We start from the raw sequence: 24,168 nt of genomic DNA, 5'->3' as shown, positions 1-24,168 counted from the left end.
CAACCGTTAAAGATATTTGAAATTATTTATATGATAACAATTTGGATTTGAATTAACATAATTAAAAAAAAAAAAACAAATTTCGCCAATTGTTCGTAATTTAGTTATTAAAAAAAGGTTTTTACGTAAGTCTTAAGAATGTTATTATGAAATATTGTGAAAATAGCGAGTAAATCCATTAAGGTCTAAGAAAAACTCTATATAATAGAGTTAGAAAGCTTTCAATAACCATAATTCCCTATCTTTTTCAAACGCAAAATTTGAATTTATTTGGCTGTACCCAAAATTTCAAGTGTTCCAAATACAGAATAACAACAAAGAGACTCCCATCAACCCATGTTGCGCTCCTCCTCCTCCTGCAACTCAATTTCCAGCTTGTGGAATTCGCGGAAAAAGTCGCGAGTCATTTGCTTCATATGTGGCGTCAAATACTTGGGGAAAATATCTACGGAGGGAGCAGGAAAACTATCAGTATAAAAACTATCCCAAAACAGACAACCCACAATTAAATTCTATGATGAGGTCCCCGAACTGCTCCACCTTTTTGTTGGCCTCCTTAATAGCCGTCACTGCGTCCAAGTTGCGGCACTTGGGCAGTCCCTCGAGCGGAATCACCTTCGTATAGCCCGGCTGCACTACGTCCGTGATGACCACCTTCAACTGCCGCTTGTCCAGCGTGGAAATGAAGAACGTGAGGCCGGTGAAGGCCTGGCACAGGTCAATGCACTGCCTGTAGACCAGGTCGTGGTGGTTCCTCCGCTCGAAGTCCGGATGCGGCTTGTCGGCGGCAATGAAGATTATGTCACCCGGAATGGTGGCCGGATAGCGATCGCCCTCCTCCTTGAAGCAGAAGCGAGTGCCGGCAGTGATTCCCGGGGCGATGTTCAGCTTCAGAGTATGCTTTCGCTTCTCCAGACGCGACTCCTTGGCGTCCACGATCTCCTGGCGCCACACGTTCATCAGCTTGACGCAGCCAGTGCGCACCTCCTCCAGCGACAGCTCGATGATCCGCTCCGTGCTGGCATCCTTGGAGCGCACCCCAATGCCATGCTGCCGGGTGGCATACAAGCTGGGCGGATTGGCGATGGCATCGATCACATTGGCATAGGGTGAGTAGCTGCCGAAGACCCGCTCGTAGACCTTCATGTGGTCGCCATCGTACTGATACGGCGGAAAGTATCCGTTCGGCAGCATCACTCCCTCGAACAGACCCGCCTCGCCATAGCGATCGTAGATGGCGCGGTAGAGATCGTTGCCCAGCACATCGAAGGCCATGTTGATGTAGGCCCACTGCCTGGGCTCGCCCATGGGCGAGAGATGCGTGAGACGACCCTCCTGGGCCAGCGGCACAAAGTCCTGCTCGTCCTTTTTGTCGCGATGCGGGCACAGGCGAATGGCCAGTCGGCGGTAGGCCAGGGTAAGCTGCTCCTTGGTGGCTCCCCTCGGCTGGTCCAGCACCGCGTAGTAGTCCAACTCCGGCCGGTTCATTGCTGCTGCTTGAAAACGATGTAAACAACTGGCAATACGGAATACTCACAAATTATTTGACGTATTACTGAGAATTTAGCTGACTTTATTCAAATTATATACAAAAACTCAACTGAAGCGGGGCTCTGGTTAAAGATGAAGTAGTGGATGCATGTGGACAGTACATTAAGATTAGAGCTATGATGTAGATGGAAACGTGGCGGCGATCAGTCAACGTCCTCGGTGCTGACGCCAGTGTAGATGGGCTCCTCCTTGGCCGCGCTCTCCGACTTGGCATCGTCGGTCTTCTCCTCGCCCCCGGCGGCGTCATCTGAGTCTGAGTCCTCGTCGTCCTTCTTCGCACCTTCCAAGTCGGCGGCATTGGGCACCCAGAGGCCAGAGTCCACGCAGCGCTTCATGTGCAGCTTGGCCACGTCCACGGGCATGGCGGCGATGGTCTTCTGCAGCAGCTCCACATCGCGTGATTCGAAACAGGCCTTCAGTTCCTGCATAAAAGAAGAAATGTTAGCCGAGTATTCTCCTCGATAAACTTTCCCCTCGCACTTACATCGGGCAGGGATTCAAAGACATCGGCTGGGTCCAGTCCACCGGGTCCCAGGCGCTCCTTTCGCTCCTCCTCTTCGGCCTGGGCTATCGCCTCCTGGATCTTCTCCTGGGCCCGCTTCTGGATGCGCCCCTTGAAACCTTCAATTTCGCTCTCGAACTGCGCCCGGTACTCGGGCTGACAATGCTGGATCTTGGAGAAGAACGAGTTGACGCAGGCGCGCGGATCCACGTCCAGCTGCTTGGCCAGCTCCAGGATGTACTGCATGCATATGCACTGATGCGCCACGTGGGCCATCAGCTCGTGCTTCTCCTCCATCTCCAGGTTGATGGACCAGATCACCAGGTAGTTGGCCGTCTCCTCGCCCACCAGCTGAAGGTGATCCTGCAGGAATCGCTTTGAGTCGTCGTACTTGCGCAACATGCCGTACTGCTTGCAGAGCTTCTCGTTCTCCTTGACAAATTGCTTCATACGCTGCTCGCGCTCCTCCTCGGACAGATTCTCGTCCGGCTTGCGGCCGGCCTTCTTGTTGATCACGGTCTTCTCGAAGCCGGGCTTGCTAATGGTGTCCACGTTCCAGGGCGTCTTCTTCTCCTTCTTAAGCATCTCGCTCTCGATGCGATCCAGCTCCTTGCCCTCGGCCTCGATCTTCTCGAGCTCTTTCTGTGGGGAAAAGTATACAGGAATTTAAGTTATTGTGTATAGAAAGTCTACTGATTAATTGATTGCTTTATAATATACTACATAAATTCATTACGTCAGTAATGATAAGGTATTTATAAAAATAAAATTAAGAATCCAGGTCCTCTCAATGTACTCGTATTCCTTTGGCAGTAGTTATTTAACTAAATTACAGAGACAACAGAGCCGGCTTAATGACTCATTTCAGGAGAAAGAGATGGACTGTGCATTGTCAAGGGAGTAATGAGAAATATTAATAAGTACTACTATTATATCCCTGATCCTCACAAGAATCGGTAAGCCCCAGCAACAAGTGAGCAGTGCGATGACCCACCTTTAGAGCCTCCTCGTCGCCGTCCTTCTTCGAGATCCGCTCCTTGACGTCCATAAGGCGCGCCTGAAAGCTCTGGCGCTTCTTCTTGAACTCGTCCTTCTCCTGGTCCATCTCCGCCATGCGCTCCACGCGCGCCTGGTGTCGCCAGCGGAACAGGGAAGGCGTGTCGATGTTGGGGTGGGTGTCGTCCTCGTCGTCCGAAATCTGAAAAGGAATGTGCCGATTCGGATTCGCGTTTAGTGGGGTGAATGGCATGGCCTCCGCCCGGGCACTCACCTCGATGTTCTTCCACTTGCTGTAGTCGACCATTTTGCTGATTGTTCGCTTAGGACTTCCTTTAAAAGTAAATGCTGCAGGTTTCTTTCTTTTTCCGCTGCTTCCTTTTTTTTTTGGATTGCTCTGGAAATAAGAGATGGGAAAACCACTCTAGATGGTATCGATAGATCGATATCTGCAAAGTAGTGCCGGAAAGAAGTTCATATATCGGTATCGGATAAAAACATACTAAATATACGACAAAATTTAAATTTAATTAACTTAAAGCTAACTTAACTAAATTTTATTTAATAATAACTAAATTCAATATGAATGTAATTTACAAAACAAGAAAACTATTTATCTATTAACTGTTTATAAATAGACTGAAAACTTTTTGGTAACGTTGATTTCGATTTTAATTGTTTCAATCACCACGTCTACTATGAAAAATTAAACTACAACTTTTACTAAAAAGGCTTCGGAGGAGTGCAAGTAAAATCTAAAAAAATGCAGTAAGGCTTGTTTTCAAATAAATACTTGTTTTTTAACTTATTAATAGTAATGCAACTTTAAATGGAAACATCGATATCAAGAATACACAATACTTTAAACTCTAAATTTTTTGGTTTCATGCATTTTACGGTATCGTGGATGCTTTTATGAAAACTTATTTACTAAACTAAAGTACAATCGGATTTCACCGATCCAGCTCATAAAATATTACGGTAAGGTTCTTGGTAACAATCGTTTACAAATCGATATTTGATCCAGCTCCATTGACGATCAGAGAGACTGGGAGAGACCAAAACTGCGGTATGTAATTATTTGAATGTTAATGCGAGGTTAAAATTAAAAAATGATTTTTTGGTAGAACAAATCCCGAAATACACAGAATCTGGATATTTCTTGATTCGGCTTTGGTAATGTACAAATGGAAACTTCTAGTTAGTCTTCGTTCGGTCGGCGTGAGGAACCAACCTTTACATTATCGACTTTTTCGATATATAGTGCAGTTAGGCGCCAACATTTTTAAATATGTAGGTATTTCGTTGTCTGATTTCCGGGTCATAACTTTTGCCGAATTAAATTAGACAGTAGAAGCGACCGAGGGATTCAAGGTCAATGGACAGCGACAATGGAGTCGCCATCATCTTCCGACAGACAGACGATTAGAGATTTCCAGGAGCCGGAAGAACTTACAGATGCGGCTCAACTTAGGTAAGTGCCAGGTATTAAGTAAGCCCTTGGATATGTGACTAACTTGCAACCAATATCGTCAGCAATGATGGGGTTATTAACATAGTTGGGCCAGAGGAGTCCGCTTCCTATACAAACCACATGCTCAACCCTAATCAGGAGTTCCGGGAAGATTCTTCGGATTCGGATGATTCATTTAACTCTGAGGTATTTATGCATATGAACAAAAAAATTGTTTGAAAATAGATTCGCGAAATCTGTAACTCAATGGACCCTAGTTAATCCAATGGTCTCCGCTTTTAGGACATTTACTCTGATAACGACGATGATTCGGCGGTATGCATTTTTTGTTTTTAACTTGCGATTTGATTATTATCAAGTTATCCTTTATCTTTATATAAACCCATATTGTTTTAGCAGTCTATAGATTTGGAGGACAAGAATTTTCATGGGGTTATGGGCGAGACCAAGCCAATGTGCAGTTGGAATTGCGATAAGGAACTGATACTTAGGGAGCACAATATAGTAAACAGGATTGGATGGCGGGATGGCCACACCTCTAACCAGAGCTTTGGTCAGGGATTTACCGGATCCCGCCAGGCTGTGGAAAATTTAACACTACTAAAAACGTTGCAGTCCGGCTTCGCCTACAGCCTAAACTTCAACAGGGACGGCAACTTAATTTGCACCAGTACACAGTCTTGTAAAATCGTCATCTGGGACTGGGCGAATAATAAAGCGCTGCACAAATTTCGACCTGGCCACAGGAATCTCATCATGCAGACCAAGTTTATAAGCAGCAACGGCTGTCTGGACATCTTGTCCTCAAGCCAAGATGGACAGGTGTTCCGTACTGTCATTTCACCTTCTGGAGGATTACCCAAGTCCGAGTGCCTCTTCAACCATAGCGATGTTCAAATGGCCTCCCACCCTGAGATCCTGATAGTGCCACACCGTCCTGACGAGATAATGAGCGCGGGCAAAGATGGAATCGTCAAGATCTTTGATCTACGCGCCCCCAGTGTGGAAGCCACTACCCTCCACGTTCGTAAGGTCGAAAAATATATATCTTTGCACAGCATTGCCCATCATCCGCTTTCCCCGGAGTTTTGTCTCGGCGGAGACGACGAAAGAGTGCGCATTTATGACAGGCGCAAGCTCACGAAGCCTATCCACGAAATGACCCCGCATAATCCTTATAAGCAAGGCTTGAGTCCTGAAATCAATTTCGTCCGATACAACCACAACGGCAGTGAGATTTTGGCTTGCTTTAACGATGCAAACAACTTTCTTCTCGACAGCAGAAACTACTCGGACGATTTTTTACATCACTACAAGGAGCGTGTGTAAGTCATCCATCGACCCTAGGGCCCCCCACCCACTTATAACTTGAAATCTATCTTCCATTTTCAGAAGCCAGGTAAAATTCTTTGGACCTCGCACGGAGTACATTGTCGCTGGCAACGCATCAAATATATTTTTCTGGGATAAAAACACGGAGGCTATCATCAGCGTTAATAGGAGCAAGAAAGCCACTTTCGTTGGCCACCTGGAAGTGCACCCGTGGATCCCAGTTTTAGCCACCACTAGCAATAATGAGTCTGGCATCCATATATGGATTCCAAATGGCCTGAACTTATAGGTTCACGGAATATAAAAGAATCGGATCAAGCTAATCCCATTTTTCGGGTTCGAGTTGAATAATATTCAAAAAAAAATTAAGTTTAATTATAATTTTCACTTATTTTTTAATAAAAATTTGAAGCAAAGTATAATACTATAATCTTACTATTAAGTGGGTACAAAATTTGCTAAGGCTCTTTTAAAGTAAGCTTAACAATTACTTTTTATTATTAAGAAAAGTCCTTGAAAAAGTGTATTTCTAACTTTATATAGATATTGATAAATAAAATAAAAAAATTTACACCAAAAAAACAGTCCATGTTTTAAGTCTCATTTTGAAACCGATTTATTTAGAGTGACCGCTTGGAATATTTGAAAAAAAGTAAATATGGTACATTTCTTTGCTCCGACGGTATTATTGACCGCGGTCACACTCCAATCGGCCGACATATTGAAAAAAATTGCTCCGTGCGTTAAATCGAGGCGCTCCGTGAAAATTGCGAGAAACTACTGAAAATCAATAGTTTAATTAACAAATTAACAGTGAACGATCACGTTTTCCATCAAAGTGTAAGTTTCTTAAATAGTTTCGCCAGTAGCTTACTGTAGTTGGGCTCAAACTGCAATCGAAATTCGGCTTGCATGTGAAGTGAAAATTTTTCGGGTCAACGCCACACCCTCGAAGGCGACCCAAAATCCAATTAAACAGGGTAAAAGTGAGAGAAAAGTCTTGGCCACGGCGGAAAATCGAGAACGTCCAATGGCAGTGCTTAATTAGTCATCAAAATTTTGATATTCCATTAAAAATTCTGGATTTTAATTGCAATTGAAGAAAAAGTATCTGGTACTCCAGTTGTGCATGTGTGTGTGTGTGTTACGCAGGAGTACAGAAGTCTCTGTGAGTGTACGTCATCGGGGGGTGGAGTGGGTGTTGGTGGTGGTGCGGCAACTTCAGCAGAGAGAAAGCGCGAGAGAGCTTTCTCCCACTCTCTTGTTTGTGTTTGCGAGAGAGTCTAAGTGCGGGGAAAAAAAAAGTAAATTGTTTGCCTTACATTTGCCAAAACCTGTTTTGGGTGGGGGAAGTGTCCTTGACTTTGTCGAAGGCCTGTGTTTGCATAGGATGTTTGTTTCATGTTTGCAAGTCGAACCCATTCTATCTTTGATATGTACATATGTAGTTAATGTTGGGGCCTCTTCTATGATTGCTCATAATTCCAAACCGTACGCATTACGTCATCCTCCGCTATTTTCTGATAGACACTTCAATTAATGTTTCGCTCTCTCTGTTACTCTCTACTCGTGAGTGGTGTGTGTGTTTTCTTTCGCTCTCCATTTTATTAAGGTGAGCTCTCTCGCACTTGTGTTTTCTGTTGTTGTTTTTATTTGCCACCGCGATAAACAGTTAAATTGCCTGTCTGTGTGTTTGTATATTTGTATGGCTGCCAAGCCCTGGATTGTTGCTATCCCCCTCTGATTTATTTCAATTTCCTGCGGTAATGTGTGTTGTTTGTTTGTTTGTCTGCATGTTTGACCCCACCCTCTCCGCGAAATGATGTCACAGTTTTGACCCCTTATGTACGGGGCCTTCTGAAATATTAAGTAATCTATTGCTGAATTCCGGACATTTCGTAGATTTCCTAATCGAAATTGCTTAATTGATATGCTTTTTTTGGGGGGTACAGTAGATCGTGCTTAATAATTAGTAGTAAATAAAAGGAATTTCATCTTAAGATCTTAGAATCCTGGAATTTTCGAAACTCACACAATCTATTGGCGAATTCCGGACATCTCTAATAATTGGTATTAACAGTAGTTATAGTAAGGAATGTAGAAATTGGATTTTGTGTGCTATGTTAAATATAAACAATTGATTCTCATCTTACCACTCACACGTTGAAATAAACAATATCAAAACCGAATATAAATTAAGATTGTTTACCTTCTACAACTGTATTAGAAACCTATCTTGTTTTTCCAAATGTTTAGATAAACTATCCTTCATTATTTATAAAATTGTCCTTGTTAACTTGTAATTTTTTCCAAAATTGACCTCTAACCCCTTTAATCCTGATCGCTCATCTAATCTTTATCCCTTCTATCCTAACCAATATTTCACTTTTTATAGCTTTTATAACCGGCGATGATGTCATCGCCGCCTAAATTTGATAATTCGTAATGTCTTTCGTGCAGTTCAAGTTGATTTAGTTTAGTGTGTGTGAAAAAGTGATGTCGATGTGAAACAGAAAAGAGACAATCAAAATCCTGCAACTTCAACCCATCCAAACAAGTCTAAAAATAGAACTTAACTAGAAAACGAAAATCCAGAAAAGCCGAGCCAACATTTCCCTTCTCTCTCCTCTTCCGTTGCAGGGAAACAAAAAGGGAGAGAAGAGGAATAGAAGGAGGGCGAAAGGTCAAAAATAGCTCGAGCTGAGGCAAAGAGAGGAAGAATAGATCACCAGATCATGCCCAAAGGTTCTCCAAATAAATAAATAAAAATGACTAAGCCGGAAGAGGAGCATCTGCAGCAGCTGCTTGTGCAATTGGAGAAGGTGCCACGCCCCCAGCTGCAGCAGGCATTCGTGGCCCACTTTAAGAAGGGCGGCAAGGGGGATCACCGGCAGGGTAACTGCAGCCTGGAGGACTTCGCCGCCTACTTTCTGGCTGCACTGCGTCAGAGCACAAGGCAGTACTTCTACACAAGGAGTTCGGAGACTCCCGTTCAATCCCTGACCCCCATACGCCAGCCCAAGCCACCGCCCGCCGATGTGGCTAAGGATCTGGAGGAGCAGCAGCTCCAGCTCAACGAATCCCTAACTCTGAACCGCAGCAGCGGTAGTGTGACCTCCATAACTCCGGCCCGTCAGCAGCCGCAGGGTCGAAGATCCATGTCAGGAAGTGGCGGACAGTTTTGCAGCACGCCCAACAGGAGCGGCGGCGGAGGAGGAGGAACACCTGGAGGAGGTCACAGCCTCTGCCTGGGCGACTTTGTTCTCACCACGCCCAACCAAAGTCAGCAGCGATCCAAAAAGAAGACCACACCCCAGCAACATACAGCAGCTGGAGCCGGAGCCACACCACAATCCAAGTCCTGGCGACGTGTCTTACCTATGACCATCAGCAAGAATGTTTCAGCCAACTCTTCCTTTGGCGACACCAGTTCATTTAGCAACGAGAATAACCTTTGGCGAATCTCGCAGAGTAGCGAAATCTTTGACAGAAGTCAAGGAGCCGCCCTGGAAATGGAGGCTCGAAAATCCCTGTTGCTCAACAAGCAAGAGATCAAAAGCGAGGCGCCTGTGAATGTCAGTCAGCAGGAGAGGGCGCCCGAGGATGAGGTATTCGCCGGAGAGGCCCTTAGCCTAGAGGATGTGAGCGACACCAACCAGTTGCAGCTCATATCTAGCATTTACAGCCTGCTGTTGGACCTTAATCTAGTGCCTAATGTCCTGAGTGAACTGAGCTTTGTGCTGCATCTGCTCAATATACGAGACTTCGGGCAATCCTCTACAGAATCCGATGTCCCCGCTGCCCTGGAGCGGCTCACCCAGTACAAGAGTTGCGTGTACTTTGCCTTGAAGCTGCTGGAGAATCAGCAAAAGTTACTTTTACAGCTGGACAAAAGGACATTGGTGGTTCTGCTTCAGAACGAGAGACTGAGCCTGCTGCCCCCGGGGATGGTCCAGCAACTGGAAACGTCCTGCCAGCAGAGACAGGAGCTGGGTAATACACCCTTCGCATTGGACACCTCATCCTCTTCGGCTCAGCAGAATGTGTACTATCACGTGGAAAAGGATTCGCGGGACAACTTTCCCACGCAGAACGAGTTCGGGGCCTTCAAGACCCAGAGGGATCTTTTCTACAAAACCCTTAAGCAGTGGGAGGTGAGCCACCTGAATCGCGTTTTCAACTTTGCCACCGAGCTGGCGCCCCGGATTAGGGAGATCTTCAAGGTATCCGAGCACCCGGTGAACATGGCGCACTTTGCCAAGTTGTTTGTCAGCCAGCTGTTGATCTCAGCCACCGAGACCATCGAATCTCCCGAAGAACTGGGCTTCAAGTTGGATCCCCTCAGGCACAACAAACTGGCCCAGCGCCTGGTAACCTCCAATTCCAGCGTGGAAGGTCAGTTTCCGCGTTCGCAGGCCTTTTTTCGCGATTTCATCGCCGGCTGCTCATCGGTGGCATTTCTGGTGCACCTGAAGCTGGCTCTTTTCGTCCAGCTAGTGCGTCACAACGACTCCACCTTTGACCTGCTCCAGCTGGCCGAGGATGTGGGTGCCGATGAGCAGTCCGCTCAGCAGGGCCCGTACATTGTTCGCGTCCAGGCCATGGCTAACATGCTAATCCTGGCCAAGTTCCTGGGCTATGTCACTGTTTTGCCTTTTAGCGGGACAACGCAGCATGGCAATCCAGCGCCGCCACATCTTTGCCCCCAGCAGTTGCAGCTGCGCAGCCACTTTCACTCGGAATTCAATCTCCGCGAGATACTCGAACGCTCCATGCGGCAGGGCAAGTTACTGATCACGCTACCCTGGTTGGTTCAATACCTGGTGATGCTCGATTTGGTCAGCCTGCATCTTCCAGACTCGCTGGCTACCTTAGAGCTGCTCTACGGACTATATGCAGCTTTACATAAGGAAAAACTGCAACCAGGTGCTGTGTTTATTGCGAGGGGTTGCATTGGCTGGTTGCTGGATGCACAGCCCCAGTTGGTCAATGGCTACTACAGTCACCGGGCTGCGCAGCACAGTACTTCCTCGATTGTGGATCTCTGTTTGAGTGGCCTACGTTGTCACGAGAAATCGAATAGTCGCCTGCTGGAGGAACTTCTGCCAGTGGCCTGTCCTTTCCTCCAAGAGTTTCGGGTGAGCATCACGCCTTCTCGCCAGGCGAGGAGTGGCCGCTTCCGATACATAACCACTCGCTTGGAGCAGCTGCAGCAGAGTAGCAGTGGCACCTCCAAGGAGACATTGGCTCCCAGCGAGCTAACGCCCTCGGAGCAGCAGCAGCGTAAGTTGGCCGATGCCTTCCTGCATTCCCAAAACGCCTCCACCAGGAGATTGATCGAGTTCGTCACGGAGCGCAGCTTTAAGTGCGTGGTCAAGGATGCCCAGCAAGAGATTCTGCTCCCATCGAAGTCGTCGGCCGATGCCAAAGTTAACGAGATCACCTCCGTGAAGCAGGAGGAGGTCTACCAGAAGCTTCAGCAGATCTTCCAAGAGGCCAGGGAGAAGGCCTGCCAGCGTTGGAAGGAGCAGGTGCCGCAGATGCTGGACAGGCGCATAGGTAAATCCCTGGAAGCCCTTCTGCCCGCCAGCACAAATGTGGTACTGCGGTCTACATATGCTCATTTAATCCGCGTCCAAGCGATGCAACAGCTGCAACATTGGCTGCAATCCAGCGTGCTGCAGTCCACATTCTATCACGGTGACCTCCAGGAACTGGCTACCAAGGTGTGCAACTCCAACAGGAACAAAGCGGATGCAGCGGCTGCTGGTGGCGGCGGTTCCAGTGAGCTCCAGCTCAGTCCGGATGTGGGCTTCAGCATGTCGGAGCTGCTCTTCCAGCTGCAACAGTGGCTGCACTGCCTCAGCTTGCGGCCGGAAAATGTGGGCAGTCGGCAGGAGCTGACAGAACTGCTTAGACAATCCCAACAGGCGGTCGTGTTTCCTCAAATGCCCACTGTTTTCTATCACCTAATTGGCTCTGGACTGGTTCACCTGCTCCAGTTAGTCATCAATAGGAAACCGAATTTCCTCGACGAGGATTTAATCTCAGCATGCTGTTCGGTGTGGCGGTCACCGCAGTTCATGGCCAGTGAAGCTTCTCCGGGGATCTTCGAAGGCCTGCTCAGCCTTAGTTTTGTGGAGGAGATGTGTCGTAATCCGGACAGCTTTCGGATGTTGGAGAAAATCTTGAAATCTATGTTGCATACAGGGGCAATTCGAGCAGATCAGCTCAACGAACTCTTCATGCCGCTCTTTGCCCAGAACTGGCCGCCAAATGTGTGGAGCACGCTTTCCAATCTTCTCCAGCAACTCTCTCTTTCCGGCAAGGATACCGAAAGCCACGACGCCTCTAGCGAAAGTCACGAAGACGAGGCCAAATCGCATCTCTTCATGGAGATGCTGGCCGATTTATCGCGTGATCTGGATAGTTTTTAAGTTTAAATGTGTTGGTTATGTCATTTAGGGTTTATGTTTCGAATAAAGTGTTCCTTTTCTGTATTTCTTTGCTGAAAATAACTCGGAAATGTTGGTTATATCATTTAGGGTTTATGTTTCGAATAAAGCGTTTCTTTTCTGTATTTCTGTGCTAAAAATAACTCGGAAATGAGGTTCACGGTTTATTGGGAATGTAGCCGATAAGATAGCGATAACTGTTGGAACCTAATCAGCGGGAGAATGCGTCACTTTCGCAGTTTTAGTTTGGTTTTCTGTAGAGTAGTGTGTGCGAACGCTGAGGTTACGAAAAGGGGACGAGGTTGTCCATCGATGTGATCATCGACCTGAGGATCTGTCGACAACTAAGTGAGAGTTATATGGAAAATCTTGGTTTAAAAATTCCATTAACAATTTATTATTCAGGCAAGAGGAGCCACGTAAATATGATATTGGAAATTTGATTTTATATAACGGGGTTCTTATAATATTCTAACTATTCTAAAGGTCGTGTCGATAAAAATAGAGCTTTATGTTTATCTATCTATATGTGAAATAAATATAGAATCCCCAAAAGTTGTTGAACCTTGGATTTCTTTATTTTTTTCCCCCCATTTATGATAATATTAATATCTTTAGGCAACGTAAAAACAAATGAATGAAATATAGTACTATGAAATGAGAATAATATCAGCAAAATTCGTTGAGAAATTTTCGAAACAGCTTTAAAGATAGTAAAGTTTGTGAAATGCCAGCCACAGCATTTTTTTATATTTATTTCCATGAATGTGTGCGGTTTCCATCTTATGAATGACCCAACGATTAAGTAATTGACTGATGCTGTGGTTGTGTTTTTGTGCTGATTAAACCGAATGAAACTAATTATTCCCCCTCCATTTCTTTTGCAGTTGTGCACGGTCAAACATTTGATGAAGAGGAAGCACCAGCAGCAGTATTAAATTAAAATAAATCAGCGCCCAGAGAAGCTTAAGGTAGAGTTCTAAAAAATATATAAAATAAAATACAAACTAATTGCGAAATCTCCACAGCAATATCAATATCGAAACGAACGAAACACTCAAGAAACTAGACAAATAAACGAACCATCAAAATGGAGAACTTCACACCCAAGGAGGTGAAGATCCTCGAGACAGTCGAGGACATCCAGGAGCGACGTGAGCAGGTCCTGTCGCGCTACAATGACTTTAAGATCGAGACGCGTCAGAAGCGTGAGAAGCTCGAGGACTCGCGTCGCTTCCAGTACTTCAAGCGCGACGCCGATGAGCTGGAGTCGTGGATTCACGAGAAGCTGCAGGCGGCCAGCGAGGAGAGCTACCGCGATCCGACCAACCTGCAGGCCAAGATCCAGAAGCACCAGGCCTTCGAGGCCGAGGTGTCGGCCCACAGCAACGCCATTGTCTCGCTCGACAACACCGGCCAGGAGATGATCAACCAGCAGCACTTTGCCTCCGAGTCGATCCAGGTTCGCCTCGACGAACTGCACAAGCTGTGGGAGCTGCTCCTCAGCCGCCTGGCCGAGAAGGGCCTCAAGCTGCAGCAGGCTCTCGTCCTGGTGCAGTTCCTTCGCCAGTGCGAGGAGGTGATGTTCTGGATCAAGGACAAGGAGACCTTTGTCACCGCCGACGAGTTTGGTCAGGATCTGGAGCATGTGGAGGTGCTGCAGCGCAAGTTCGATGAATTCCAGAAGGACATGGCTTCGCAGGAGTACCGCGTGACTGAGGTCAACCAGCTGGCCGACAAGTTGGTGCAGGACGGTCATCCAGAGCGCGATACGATCACCAAGCGCAAGGAGGAGCTGAACGAGGCTTGGCAACGTCTGAAGCAGCTGGCCATTGTGCGCCAGGAGAAGCTCTTCGGCGCCCACGAGATCCAGCGTTTTAACCGCGATGCTGACGAAACCGTCGCCTGGATTGCCGAGAAGGATGTGGTGCTCTCGTCCGATGACTATGGCCGGGATTTGGCCAGTGTTCAGGCACTGCAGCGCAAGCACGAAGGAGTCGAGCGCGATTTGGCCGCCCTGGAGGACAAGGTCTCCACCCTGGGAGCCGAGGCCCAGCGCCTGTGCTCAATCCACGCCGATCACAGCGACCAGATCCGCGACAAACAGGCCGAGATCGCTAACTACTGGCAGAGTCTCACCACCAAGGCCCGCGAGCGCAAGCAGAAGTTGGATGAATCCTACTACCTGCACCGTTTCCTCGCCGACTTCCGCGACCTGGTGTCCTGGATCAACGGCATGAAGGCCATCATTTCAGCCGACGAGCTGGCCAAGGATGTGGCTGGAGCAGAGGCCCTCCTGGAGCGCCACCAGGAGCACAAGGGCGAGATCGATGCCCGCGAGGACAGCTTCAAGCTGACCACCGAGTCCGGACAGAAGCTGTTGGAGCGTGAGCACTACGCCGCCGCCGAGATACAGGAGAAGCTCGCCGCTCTGGAGAACGACAAGAGCTCGCTGCTGTCGCTGTGGGAGGATCGTCGCATCCTGTACGAGCAGTGCATGGATCTGCAGCTCTTCTACCGCGATACGGAGCAGGCTGACACCTGGATGGCCAAGCAGGAGGCCTTCCTGGCCAACGAGGACCTAGGTGATTCCTTGGACTCAGTGGAGGCGCTGATTAAGAAGCACGAGGACTTTGAGAAGAGTCTGGCCGCCCAAGAGGAGAAGATCAAGGCTCTGGACATCTTTGCCACCAAGCTGATCGATGGCCAGCACTATGCCGCCGACGATGTCGCCCAGCGCCGCCAGATGCTCCTTGCCCGGCGGGCTGCCCTCCAGGAGAAGTCCTCGAGGCGTCGCCAGCTGCTGGATGACTCCAACCGATACCAGCAGTTCGAGCGCGATTGTGACGAGACCAAGGGCTGGATCAGCGAGAAGCTTAAGTTCGCTACGGATGACAGCTATCTGGATCCCACCAACCTGAACGGCAAGATGCAGAAGCACCAGAACTTTGAGCACGAGCTAAATGCCAACAAGTCGCGCATCGAGGACATCACCAACGTGGGCACCGAGCTAATCGAGAAGCAGCACTACGCCGCCGACCAGATCAACACCCGCATGCAGGAGATCGTGGTGCTATGGGAGACCCTCGTCCAGGCTTCGGACAAAAAGGGAACCAAGCTGAACGAGGCCTGTCAGCAGCAGCAGTTTAACCGCACCATCGAGGACATTGAGCTGTGGTTAAGCGAGATCGAAGGCCAGCTGTTGTCCGAGGATCACGGCAAGGACCTGACCTCCGTGCAGAACCTGCAGAAGAAGCACGCCCTGCTGGAGGCCGATGTGATGGCCCACCAGGATCGCATTGAGAGCATCAAGGTGGCGGCCAACAAGTTCATCGAGTCCGGTCACTTTGATGCGGACAACATTCGCAACAAGGAGGGAAATCTCTCGGCTCGCTATGCCGCCTTGGCTGCCCCCATGGGCGAGAGGAAGCAGCATCTGTTGGACTCGCTCCAGGTGCAGCAGCTCTTCCGTGACTTGGAGGACGAGGCTGCCTGGATCCGCGAGAAGGAACCCATTGCTGCATCCACGAACCGCGGTCGTGACTTGATTGGTGTGCAGAATCTGATCAAGAAGCACCAGGCTGTGCTGGCCGAGATCAACAACCACGAAGCCAGGTTGCTGAATGTGATCAGCTCGGGCGAGAACATGCTGAAGGATCAGCCCTTCGCCAGCGATGACATCCGTCAGCGCCTGGAGGCCCTCCAGGAGCAGTGGAACACGTTGAAGGAGAAGTCCAGCCAGCGCAAGCAGGATTTGGACGACTCCCTGCAGGCTCACCAGTACTTTGCCGATGCTAACGAGGCGGAGTCGTGGATGCGCGAGAAGGAACCGATTGCCACGGGCAGTGACTACGGCAAGGACGAGGATTCCTCGGAGGCTCTGCTCAAGAAGCACGAGGCTCTGGTCTCCGATCTGGAAGCCTTTGGCAACACCATCCAGGCGCTGCAGGAGCAGGCCAAGAACTGTCGCCAGCAGGAGACGCCCGTTGTGGACATTACCGGCAAGGAGTGCGTGGTGGCTCTCTACGACTACACTGAGAAGTCCCCACGTGAGGTCTCGATGAAGAAGGGCGATGTTTTGACCCTGCTCAACTCGAACAACAAGGACTGGTGGAAGGTGGAGGTCAACGATCGCCAGGGCTTCGTCCCGGCCGCTTACATCAAGAAGATCGAAGCCGGTTTGAGTGCCTCGCAACAGAACCTGGTGGACAACCATTCGATTGCCAAGCGCCAGAACCAGATCAACTCGCAGTACGACAACTTGCTGGCCCTCGCCCGCGAGCGCCAGAACAAGCTGAACGAGACCGTGAAGGCCTACGTCCTGGTGCGTGAGGCTGCCGACCTGGCCCAATGGATCCGCGACAAGGAGAACCACGCCCAGATCGCCGATGTTGTGGGCGAGGATCTGGAGGAGGTGGAGGTGCTCCAGAAGAAGTTCGACGACTTTAACGACGACCTCAAGGCCAACGAGGTGCGACTGGCCAACATGAACGAGATTGCCGTGCAGCTGACTTCCCTGGGTCAGACGGAGGCCGCCCTGAAGATCCAGACCCAGATGCAGGACCTGAACGAGAAGTGGAACAACCTGCAGACGCTGACCGCCGAAAAGGCCAGCCAGCTGGGCTCCGCCCACGAGGTGCAGCGTTTCCACCGCGACATCGATGAGACCAAGGATTGGATTGCCGAGAAGGCCAATGCCCTGAACAACGACGACTTGGGCAAGGATCTGCGCAGTGTTCAGACCTTGCAGCGCAAGCACGAAGGCGTGGAACGCGACTTGGCCGCTCTGCGAGATAAGATCCGCCAGCTGGACGAGACCGCCAACAGGCTGATGCAGTCGCATCCGGACACCGCCGAGCAGACGTACGCCAAGCAGAAGGAGATCAACGAGATGTGGGACCAGATCATCACCAAGTCCACTGCCCGCAAGGAGAAGCTGCTGGACTCGTACGATCTGCAGCGCTTCCTCAGCGACTACCGCGATCTGCTGGCCTGGATCAACTCGATGATGAGCCTGGTCACCTCCGACGAGCTGGCCAACGATGTCACCGGAGCCGAGGCTCTGATCGAGCGTCATCAGGTAAGGATGTCGATGGTGGATAAATCTAACGGACAAACTAGGATCTTTATGAATTAGAGGAGAATTTAATGCCTGGAGGGTTTTTACTTTCTAAAGTTTGAATGTAAAGTTTCTTTATAGAATTCTCTATAATAGTTTCCTAGTTTTTCTGGTAGAAATAGAAAGTGAAAACCATTTCCGGCATTATATTTCTTTATATTCCCTTTAAGTATTAACATTCTTTGAACTGCAGACCGATTTATCCTTCATATTTGACACCTCTCTACTATATACATATCTTGTCTTTTTGGTTATGTTTTTTTGGTTCGTGTTATGTCAAAAACGAACAACGTACAATCAACAACGACAACTGCTACGGTTCATGGTTCATGACAACATCCAAAACCCTATCATGGTTGTGTTTCTACATTCCAATCCCCCAAAAAACAATCAATCACACCAATACGATACCAATCGCAGGCACGCCGTGCTGAGATTGAGTTCACACTGGGCAGCAGCTCGGCTCCTAAGGCCACCGCCTCGACCACCAGCATCGCATCTCCATCCGGCGACGAGGTAGATCCTTCGCTAACCACCATCACTCCAGATCCGTGTTTCGTTGTGTTTATGTGTGTGCTCGCCTTTGATCAGAACATTCGCATATCATCCATTCCAAAACATGTGTATATCAGAGGGTACTTGTAATTCCTCCTTTATCTTTATTTCGATCAGTGTGAATACCCTTCATGTACAAATATCAGACCATATCTACGGCTTTAGCTTTTCCTTTCGCACACACATACTACGTTTTCTTGGTAACCTATTGCCAAGTTTCCTGTTATCTTATCTAATATATTGCTTACACATACCGGGCCGTCATCAGCATTAACCCCACACGCGGATCTCACTGAATCTCAATGTTAAGATTAGGGTTACAAGGTTTTATGTTTTCGACTTCTTTGGCTTTTAAGGAACAAAATTTACTAAGATCTGTGCCCATATTGGATATTTATAATAAGGTTTCTAAACTCTTCTGTCTAAAAAGCTAAGTCTAACAATGATATAATAAATCCAAAATTTCAATTGTATTATCAATTAAATAGTAAACTTGGTACCTACTTATTTAAAACAAAAAAAATTTTAAATCCTATGTGATCTATAATCTAAAAAATATAATACCACAAAATCTCATGTATATAGCTATATATACATGTTTAAATAAAAACTATACAGCTCTGGGAACACACCTTTCATCATCATCAAACATCAAAGCTCCGTTCAAGTTTCACCCAGTTTATCCACCGAATTGTTTAGTTTAACTTCGTTCCACGTTTGTTACTTTTGACTAATTCGGCGCTGCAGCCATCGATCCTCAGCGGCCAGCCAGCCAGCGTTGCAATGTTGTTTTAACCCAGCGTTACCAATCTCAAATACTATAGCCCAAACTAATTCGATTTCACCATGAATTTCCCCAGGAACATCGCACGGAGATCGATGCCCGCGCCGGAACCTTCGGCGCCTTCGAGCAGTTCGGACACGAGCTGCTGCAGTCCAACCACTACGCCTCGCCGGAAATCAAGGAGAAGATCGAGGATCTGGCCAAGGCCCGCGAGGATCTGGAGAAGGCATGGACCGAGCGTCGGCTGCAGCTGGAGCAGAACTTGGATCTGCAGCTGTACATGCGCGACTGCGAGTTGGCCGAGTCCTGGATGTCGGCCCGCGAGGCCTTCCTCAACGCGGACGATGATGCCAATGCCGGCGGCAATGTGGAGGCGCTGATTAAGAAGCACGAGGACTTCGACAAGGCCATCAACGGGCATGAGCAGAAGATTGCTGCCCTGCAGACGGTGGCCGATCAGTTGATCGCCCAGAACCACTACGCCTCCAATTTGGTGGACGAAAAGCGCAAGCAAGTGTTGGAGCGCTGGCGCCACCTCAAGGATGGTCTGATCGAGAAGCGCTCCCGGTTGGGAGATGAGCAGACGCTGCAGCAATTCTCGCGCGACGCCGATGAGATTGAGAACTGGATCGCCGAGAAGCTGCAGCTGGCCACCGAGGAAAGCTACAAGGATCCGGCCAACATCCAGTCAAAGCACCAGAAGCACCAGGCTTTCGAGGCCGAGCTGGCCGCCAACGCCGATCGCATCCAGAGCGTGCTGGCCATGGGCGGAAACTTGATCGACAAGAAGCAGTGCAGTGGGTCGGAGGACGCAGTGCAGAAGCGGCTGACGCAGATCGCCGATCAGTGGGAGTACCTCACCCACAAGACGACCGAGAAGTCGCTAAAACTGAAGGAGGCGAACAAGCAGCGCACTTATATCGCTGCTGTCAAGGATTTGGACTTCTGGTTGGGCGAGGTCGAGAGTCTTTTGACCACTGAGGATTCTGGTAAGGATTTGGCATCTGTCCAAAACCTCATGAAGAAGCATCAGTTGGTCGAGGCGGATATCGTGGCGCACGAAGACCGCATCAAGGACATGAACAACCAGGCCGATTCCTTGGTGGAGAGCGGCCAGTTCGACACTGCCGGCATCCAGGAGAAGCGCCAGAGCATCAATGAGCGCTACGAGCGGATCTGCAACTTGGCGGCCCACCGCCAGGCCCGTCTCAACGAGGCCCTGACCCTGCACCAGTTCTTCCGCGACATTGCCGACGAGGAGAGCTGGATCAAGGAGAAGAAGCTGCTTGTCGGCTCCGACGACTATGGTCGCGATCTGACCGGCGTCCAGAACCTCAAGAAGAAGCACAAGCGTTTGGAGGCCGAGTTGGGCTCCCACGAGCCGGCCATTCAGGCTGTGCAGGAGGCTGGCGAGAAGCTGATGGACGTGTCCAACCTCGGTGTGCCGGAAATTGAGCAGCGCCTGAAGGCTCTGAACCAGGCTTGGGCCGAGCTCAAGAACCTTGCAGCCACGCGAGGCCAGAAGCTGGATGAGTCGCTGACCTACCAGCAGTTCCTCGCCCAGGTGGAGGAGGAGGAGGCCTGGATCACCGAGAAGCAGCAGCTTCTGTCTGTCGAGGACTACGGTGACTCGATGGCCGCTGTCCAAGGTTTGCTGAAGAAGCACGACGCCTTCGAGACGGACTTCACTGCCCACAAGGACCGCTGCTCCTTGATCTGCGACCAGGGCAGTGAGTTGGTGGAGGCCAAGAACCACCATGGAGAGTCCATTGCCCAGCGCTGCCAGCAGCTGCGCCTCAAGCTGGACAACCTGTCCGCCCTGGCCGCCCGCCGCAAGGGAGCCCTGCTTGACAACTCGGCCTATCTGCAGTTCATGTGGAAGGCCGATGTGGTCGAGAGCTGGATTGACGACAAGGAGAACTATGTGCGCTCCGACGAGTTCGGACGCGACCTGTCCACCGTGCAGACGCTGTTGACCAAGCAGGAGACATTCGATGCAGGTAGGATTGAGTGGTATTTTGCCTTGTTCCCCTTTTAAATCCCATCATTCTCTTGGCAGGTCTCAACGCCTTCGAGCAGGAGGGCATCCACAACATCACGGCTCTGAAGGACCAACTGATCAACGCCAGCCACGCCCAGTCGCCGGCCATCCTCAAGCGCCATGGAGACGTCATCGCCAGATGGCAGAAGCTGCGCGACGCTTCCGACACGCGCAAGCAGCGACTGTTGGCCATGCAGGAGCAGTTCCGCCAAATCGAGGAACTCTACTTGACATTTGCCAAGAAAGCTTCGGCCTTCAATTCTTGGTTCGAAAATGCCGAGGAGGATCTCACTGATCCTGTTCGCTGCAATTCGATCGAAGAAATCCGCGCCCTGCGCGACGCCCATGCCCAATTCCAGGCGTCCCTTTCGTCGGCCGAAGCTGATTTCAAGGCATTGGCAGCACTCGACCAGAAGATCAAGAGCTTTAATGTTGGACCCAACCCCTACACGTGGTTCACCATGGAAGCTCTTGAGGAGACCTGGCGTAACCTGCAAAAGATCATAGAGGAACGCGATGGGGAACTTGCCAAGGAAGCCAAGCGCCAGGAGGAGAACGACAAGCTACGCAAGGAGTTCGCCAAGCACGCCAATCTGTTCCACCAGTGGCTCACAGAGACAAGGTGAGTGGGGTTCGACTTGGAACTAAGCCAGGCGGGGGGAACAATCCATGTTGGACATGGACATGTGTTGGTTTTTTCGGATCAAATCCATGTACCCATCCAACCCAATCCACACAAATCCGAAAACAAGTCTTGTGGTCTCGACTAGACTCTCTTCCCCCATGAAATACTACGTAACTGAAAGATCCATTCTATTTTCTAGATATTATATGCTGGGTTATAACCGTCAAGGGTAATTAAGCGAGCAGGCTTGATTCTGCGTTTGAACTCTGTTATTTTCTGTTGTGATCTTTTTGGTTCCTTAACTCGCGTTGGAGCCCCGAGCTCCCCAATCACGCTGCGCCTCCACTAACCTTTGGGAATAACTCTGTTCTCCGTAACTCTTGCTTTTGCGCCTCGCGCCCCGAGGGCTTGTAAATACTCGTATATATCCACACTGATAATATATCAAGCAACGAACGACTAAGGCCTAGTTTTAGTTAGTTGCATTAGCGAGAGCACCGATAGCTGACCCACCCGATACCCGATCAGAGTGTATTTCTATATCTATACCGTCAACGTGCTGTTCCGATTCTCCATTATTCTTTTGGTCTCACCTCAACTTATTCAAAATTAACGAACAAATTAAACTCTTTAGCATGCAAATCGAGAGCAAAATACTGCTGTAGCATACCGAAAAATACGTAGAAATCGAGCAACTTAAATTACTATCATATTTATTCTGTTCAATCGAAGAGTTTAACCAAAACTTGTAGCTTTTCCAATTACAATTTGAACGTTCCTTTTGGCGCTTTTCTTATTTTAACTCGCTTCTAGCAATTAGACAACTTTTGTCTTTATTAGTTGCTGAACTCAAAGAACAACCAATCTTAACTACACTAAACCCAAAGACCTAAACTCGCGTCCCGCAAAAATTCCCACAGACACCTGTAAATATGTACAAAAACCGAAAAAAACCAAGGGAAGACAAACTAGTTGCAAGCCCGAATCCAGAAAATAAAATTCGCTGCCCAAAACAGACCTCTAACAAGATTTGCTTTTCTTATGCATTATATCATTGTAACGTTCCGATTTGTTTGAGACCTAACTCGATATTGTACCCTACTAACGAACGCTCATTTTGTCCGCCAACTCTGAACCACATCGCAAATCCCACAGAACGTCCATGATGGAAGGCTCCGGTTCCCTGGAACAGCAACTGGAGGCGCTTCGCGTCAAGGCCACCGAAGTGCGTGCCCGTCGCGTCGACCTCAAGAAGATCGAGGAACTGGGCGCCCTGCTGGAGGAGCATCTGATCCTGGACAACCGCTACACGGAACACTCGACGGTGGGCCTGGCCCAGCAATGGGATCAGCTCGACCAGCTTTCCATGCGCATGCAGCACAATTTGGAACAGCAGATCCAGGCACGCAACCACTCGGGCGTCTCTGAGGACTCACTCAAGGAGTTCTCGATGATGTTCAAGCACTTCGACAAGGACAAGAGCGGCAAGCTGAATCACCAGGAGTTCAAGTCCTGCCTGCGCGCCCTCGGCTACGACCTGCCCATGGTGGAGGAGGGACAACCCGACCCGGAGTTCGAGGCCATCCTCGATGTGGTCGATCCCAACCGGGATGGCTACGTCTCCCTGCAGGAATACATCGCGTTCATGATCTCCAAGGAGACGGAGAACGTGCAATCCTACGAGGAGATCGAGAATGCCTTCCGCGCCATCACCGCCGCCGACCGCCCCTACGTCACCAAGGAGGAGCTCTACTGCGTAAGTATATCAGTCCTGGAGTACTGCAATAGATTTATTATTTAATACGAACCATTTCTAACATCTTGCCTTCTACAGAACCTCACCAAGGACATGGCGGACTACTGCGTGCAGCGCATGAAACCCTTCTCCGAACCGCGCTCCGGCCAGCCCATCAAGGACGCCCTGGACTACATAGACTTTACGCGAACGCTGTTCCAGAACTAAAGAGCCTGCATTGTCTTGTTTAGTGGCGCCTGAGCATATGTCTTACAATTTAAAGTATATTTCTAAAAACCAACAAAACCACAAAAAAAAAACAAACAAAATTATATATTTACACCATTATTTTCGATAATTTAGTCTATAAGTCAAACAGTTTAATGCTTATTTAAGAACCTATGCCACAATGAACCTAAAATCAACAATAGCACCTTGCAATACACATATTTATCAATCAACATGATAGTTTTCGCATTTATTTAACAACACCCCGATGAAAGTATCTTAAATTTGGACGTTTCAGTTTGAGAATTGGCCAGGCGTCAGGCCGCCGGAGAAGATATTTAATCGAGGATATAATCAAAGTAATCTGAGCAACTTGCGCCTGAAGAGCAGATACAGATAAAATGCTTAGCTTCCAGTTATCGATCAACTCACATTTTTCATATTGAATGTCTGTAACCTGTAACGAGCATAGATACAATTGAAATACCAAAAAGTTTAAGATACTCTTGCTACCCAAAAATACATAATATTCAGCCTCCAGCCTTGTGTTTTCTCCAGTTTCTACGTGTATTCGAAACGAAAGTAGTAAACTTTTTCAAAAACAAAAAAGCAAAAAAAAAATCGAAGAAAAACCAAACAATAAATATTTGCCTCTGTATTGAACGTATATTTACAATCCGTGAATTGCAAAAATAAATATATTGCTGCATGTCTAAAAATGTTAAATGAGTGGAGTGTTATTTGGAGGGGACTTTTGACTTCATTTGTATA

At 48.7% G+C, this 24,168-nt stretch overlaps 5 protein-coding genes across 8 annotated transcripts; 3 read left to right on the top strand and 2 right to left on the bottom strand.

Annotated features, from left to right (window-relative positions):
- Positions 1 to 277: 277 nt before the first annotated feature.
- On the bottom strand, positions 278 to 1,533 carry LOC119554795 (dnaJ homolog subfamily B member 13). Its single transcript, XM_037865844.1, has 2 exons — positions 504 to 1,533; positions 278 to 445 (listed from the first exon to the last, which is right to left on the bottom strand). Exons 1-2 carry the CDS (start codon positions 1,486 to 1,488, stop codon positions 330 to 332), a joined length of 1,101 nt encoding a protein of 366 aa, XP_037721772.1. The 5' UTR covers positions 1,489 to 1,533; the 3' UTR covers positions 278 to 329.
- A 10-nt stretch (positions 1,534 to 1,543) lies between these two features.
- Positions 1,544 to 3,356, bottom strand: LOC119554794 (hsp90 co-chaperone Cdc37). The gene is made up of 4 exons (XM_037865843.1): positions 3,324 to 3,356; positions 3,048 to 3,251; positions 2,036 to 2,695; positions 1,544 to 1,973 (listed from the first exon to the last, which is right to left on the bottom strand). Exons 1-4 carry the CDS (start codon positions 3,354 to 3,356, stop codon positions 1,695 to 1,697), a joined length of 1,176 nt encoding a protein of 391 aa, XP_037721771.1. The 3' UTR covers positions 1,544 to 1,694.
- Positions 3,357 to 4,065: 709 nt separating this feature from the next.
- LOC119555523 (DDB1- and CUL4-associated factor 8-like) lies at positions 4,066 to 6,144 on the top strand. The gene is made up of 7 exons (XM_037866947.1): positions 4,066 to 4,118; positions 4,177 to 4,342; positions 4,397 to 4,523; positions 4,586 to 4,709; positions 4,806 to 4,838; positions 4,920 to 5,848; positions 5,916 to 6,144. The coding sequence occupies exons 3-7, from the start codon at positions 4,441 to 4,443 to the stop codon at positions 6,142 to 6,144; spliced, it is 1,398 nt and encodes a 465-aa protein (XP_037722875.1). The 5' UTR covers positions 4,066 to 4,118; positions 4,177 to 4,342; positions 4,397 to 4,440.
- A 412-nt stretch (positions 6,145 to 6,556) lies between these two features.
- On the top strand, positions 6,557 to 24,116 carry LOC119553557 (spectrin alpha chain). Of its 4 annotated transcripts, XM_037863997.1 has the most exons (9): positions 6,557 to 6,695; positions 13,198 to 13,281; positions 13,339 to 17,390; positions 17,850 to 17,945; positions 18,845 to 20,768; positions 20,828 to 21,431; positions 21,634 to 21,663; positions 22,590 to 23,190; positions 23,269 to 24,116. In XM_037863997.1, the coding sequence occupies exons 3-9, from the start codon at positions 13,401 to 13,403 to the stop codon at positions 23,395 to 23,397; spliced, it is 7,374 nt and encodes a 2,457-aa protein (XP_037719925.1). In that variant the 5' UTR covers positions 6,557 to 6,695; positions 13,198 to 13,281; positions 13,339 to 13,400; the 3' UTR covers positions 23,398 to 24,116. The 4 variants fall into 4 exon arrangements, with proteins under 4 accessions (XP_037719925.1, XP_037719927.1, XP_037719926.1 ...); XM_037863999.1 differs by lacking the exon at positions 17,850 to 17,945; XM_037863998.1 differs by lacking the exon at positions 21,634 to 21,663.
- Positions 6,562 to 12,425, top strand: LOC119553558 (protein disks lost). Its single transcript, XM_037864002.1, has 2 exons — positions 6,562 to 6,695; positions 8,496 to 12,425. Exon 2 carries the CDS (start codon positions 8,624 to 8,626, stop codon positions 12,290 to 12,292), a length of 3,669 nt encoding a protein of 1,222 aa, XP_037719930.1. The 5' UTR covers positions 6,562 to 6,695; positions 8,496 to 8,623; the 3' UTR covers positions 12,293 to 12,425.
- Positions 24,117 to 24,168: the final 52 nt, after the last annotated feature.

The sequence above is a fragment of the Drosophila subpulchrella genome, chromosome 3L (assembly GCF_014743375.2).
Source record: "Drosophila subpulchrella strain 33 F10 #4 breed RU33 chromosome 3L, RU_Dsub_v1.1 Primary Assembly, whole genome shotgun sequence".
In the NCBI taxonomy this organism is placed as follows: Eukaryota; Metazoa; Arthropoda; class Insecta; order Diptera; family Drosophilidae; genus Drosophila; species Drosophila subpulchrella.
Note: the sequence above shows the minus strand (reverse complement) of the source record. Positions and strands in the feature narration are given on the sequence as shown.

Bases quoted from the DNA above. Each gene is read 5' to 3' on its own strand.
- LOC119554795 (XM_037865844.1), bottom strand. From the start codon at position 1,488: ATGAACCGGCCGGAGTTGGACTACTACGCGGTGCTGGACCAGCCGAGG. The intron at 446-503 runs GTGGGTTGTCTG...CTCCCTCCGTAG, and splicing joins CCTCATCATAGAATTTAATT to ATATTTTCCCCAAGTATTTG.
- LOC119554794 (XM_037865843.1), bottom strand. From the start codon at position 3,356: ATGGTCGACTACAGCAAGTGGAAGAACATCGAG. The intron at 2,696-3,047 runs GTGGGTCATCGC...TTTTCCCCACAG, and splicing joins GCGACGAGGAGGCTCTAAAG to AAAGAGCTCGAGAAGATCGA. The intron at 1,974-2,035 runs GTAAGTGCGAGG...TCTTTTATGCAG, and splicing joins TCTTTGAATCCCTGCCCGAT to GAACTGAAGGCCTGTTTCGA.
- LOC119555523 (XM_037866947.1), top strand. From the start codon at position 4,441: ATGGAGTCGCCATCATCTTCCGACAGACAGACGATTAGAGATTTCCAG. The intron at 4,524-4,585 runs GTAAGTGCCAGG...CAATATCGTCAG, and splicing joins ACAGATGCGGCTCAACTTAG to CAATGATGGGGTTATTAACA. The intron at 4,839-4,919 runs GTATGCATTTTT...ATATTGTTTTAG, and splicing joins ATAACGACGATGATTCGGCG to CAGTCTATAGATTTGGAGGA.
- LOC119553558 (XM_037864002.1), top strand. From the start codon at position 8,624: ATGACTAAGCCGGAAGAGGAGCATCTGCAGCAGCTGCTTGTGCAATTG.
- LOC119553557 (XM_037863997.1), top strand. From the start codon at position 13,401: ATGGAGAACTTCACACCCAAGGAGGTGAAGATCCTCGAGACAGTCGAG. The intron at 17,391-17,849 runs GTAAGGATGTCG...TACCAATCGCAG, and splicing joins CTCTGATCGAGCGTCATCAG to GCACGCCGTGCTGAGATTGA. The intron at 20,769-20,827 runs GTAGGATTGAGT...TTCTCTTGGCAG, and splicing joins GCAGGAGACATTCGATGCAG to GTCTCAACGCCTTCGAGCAG.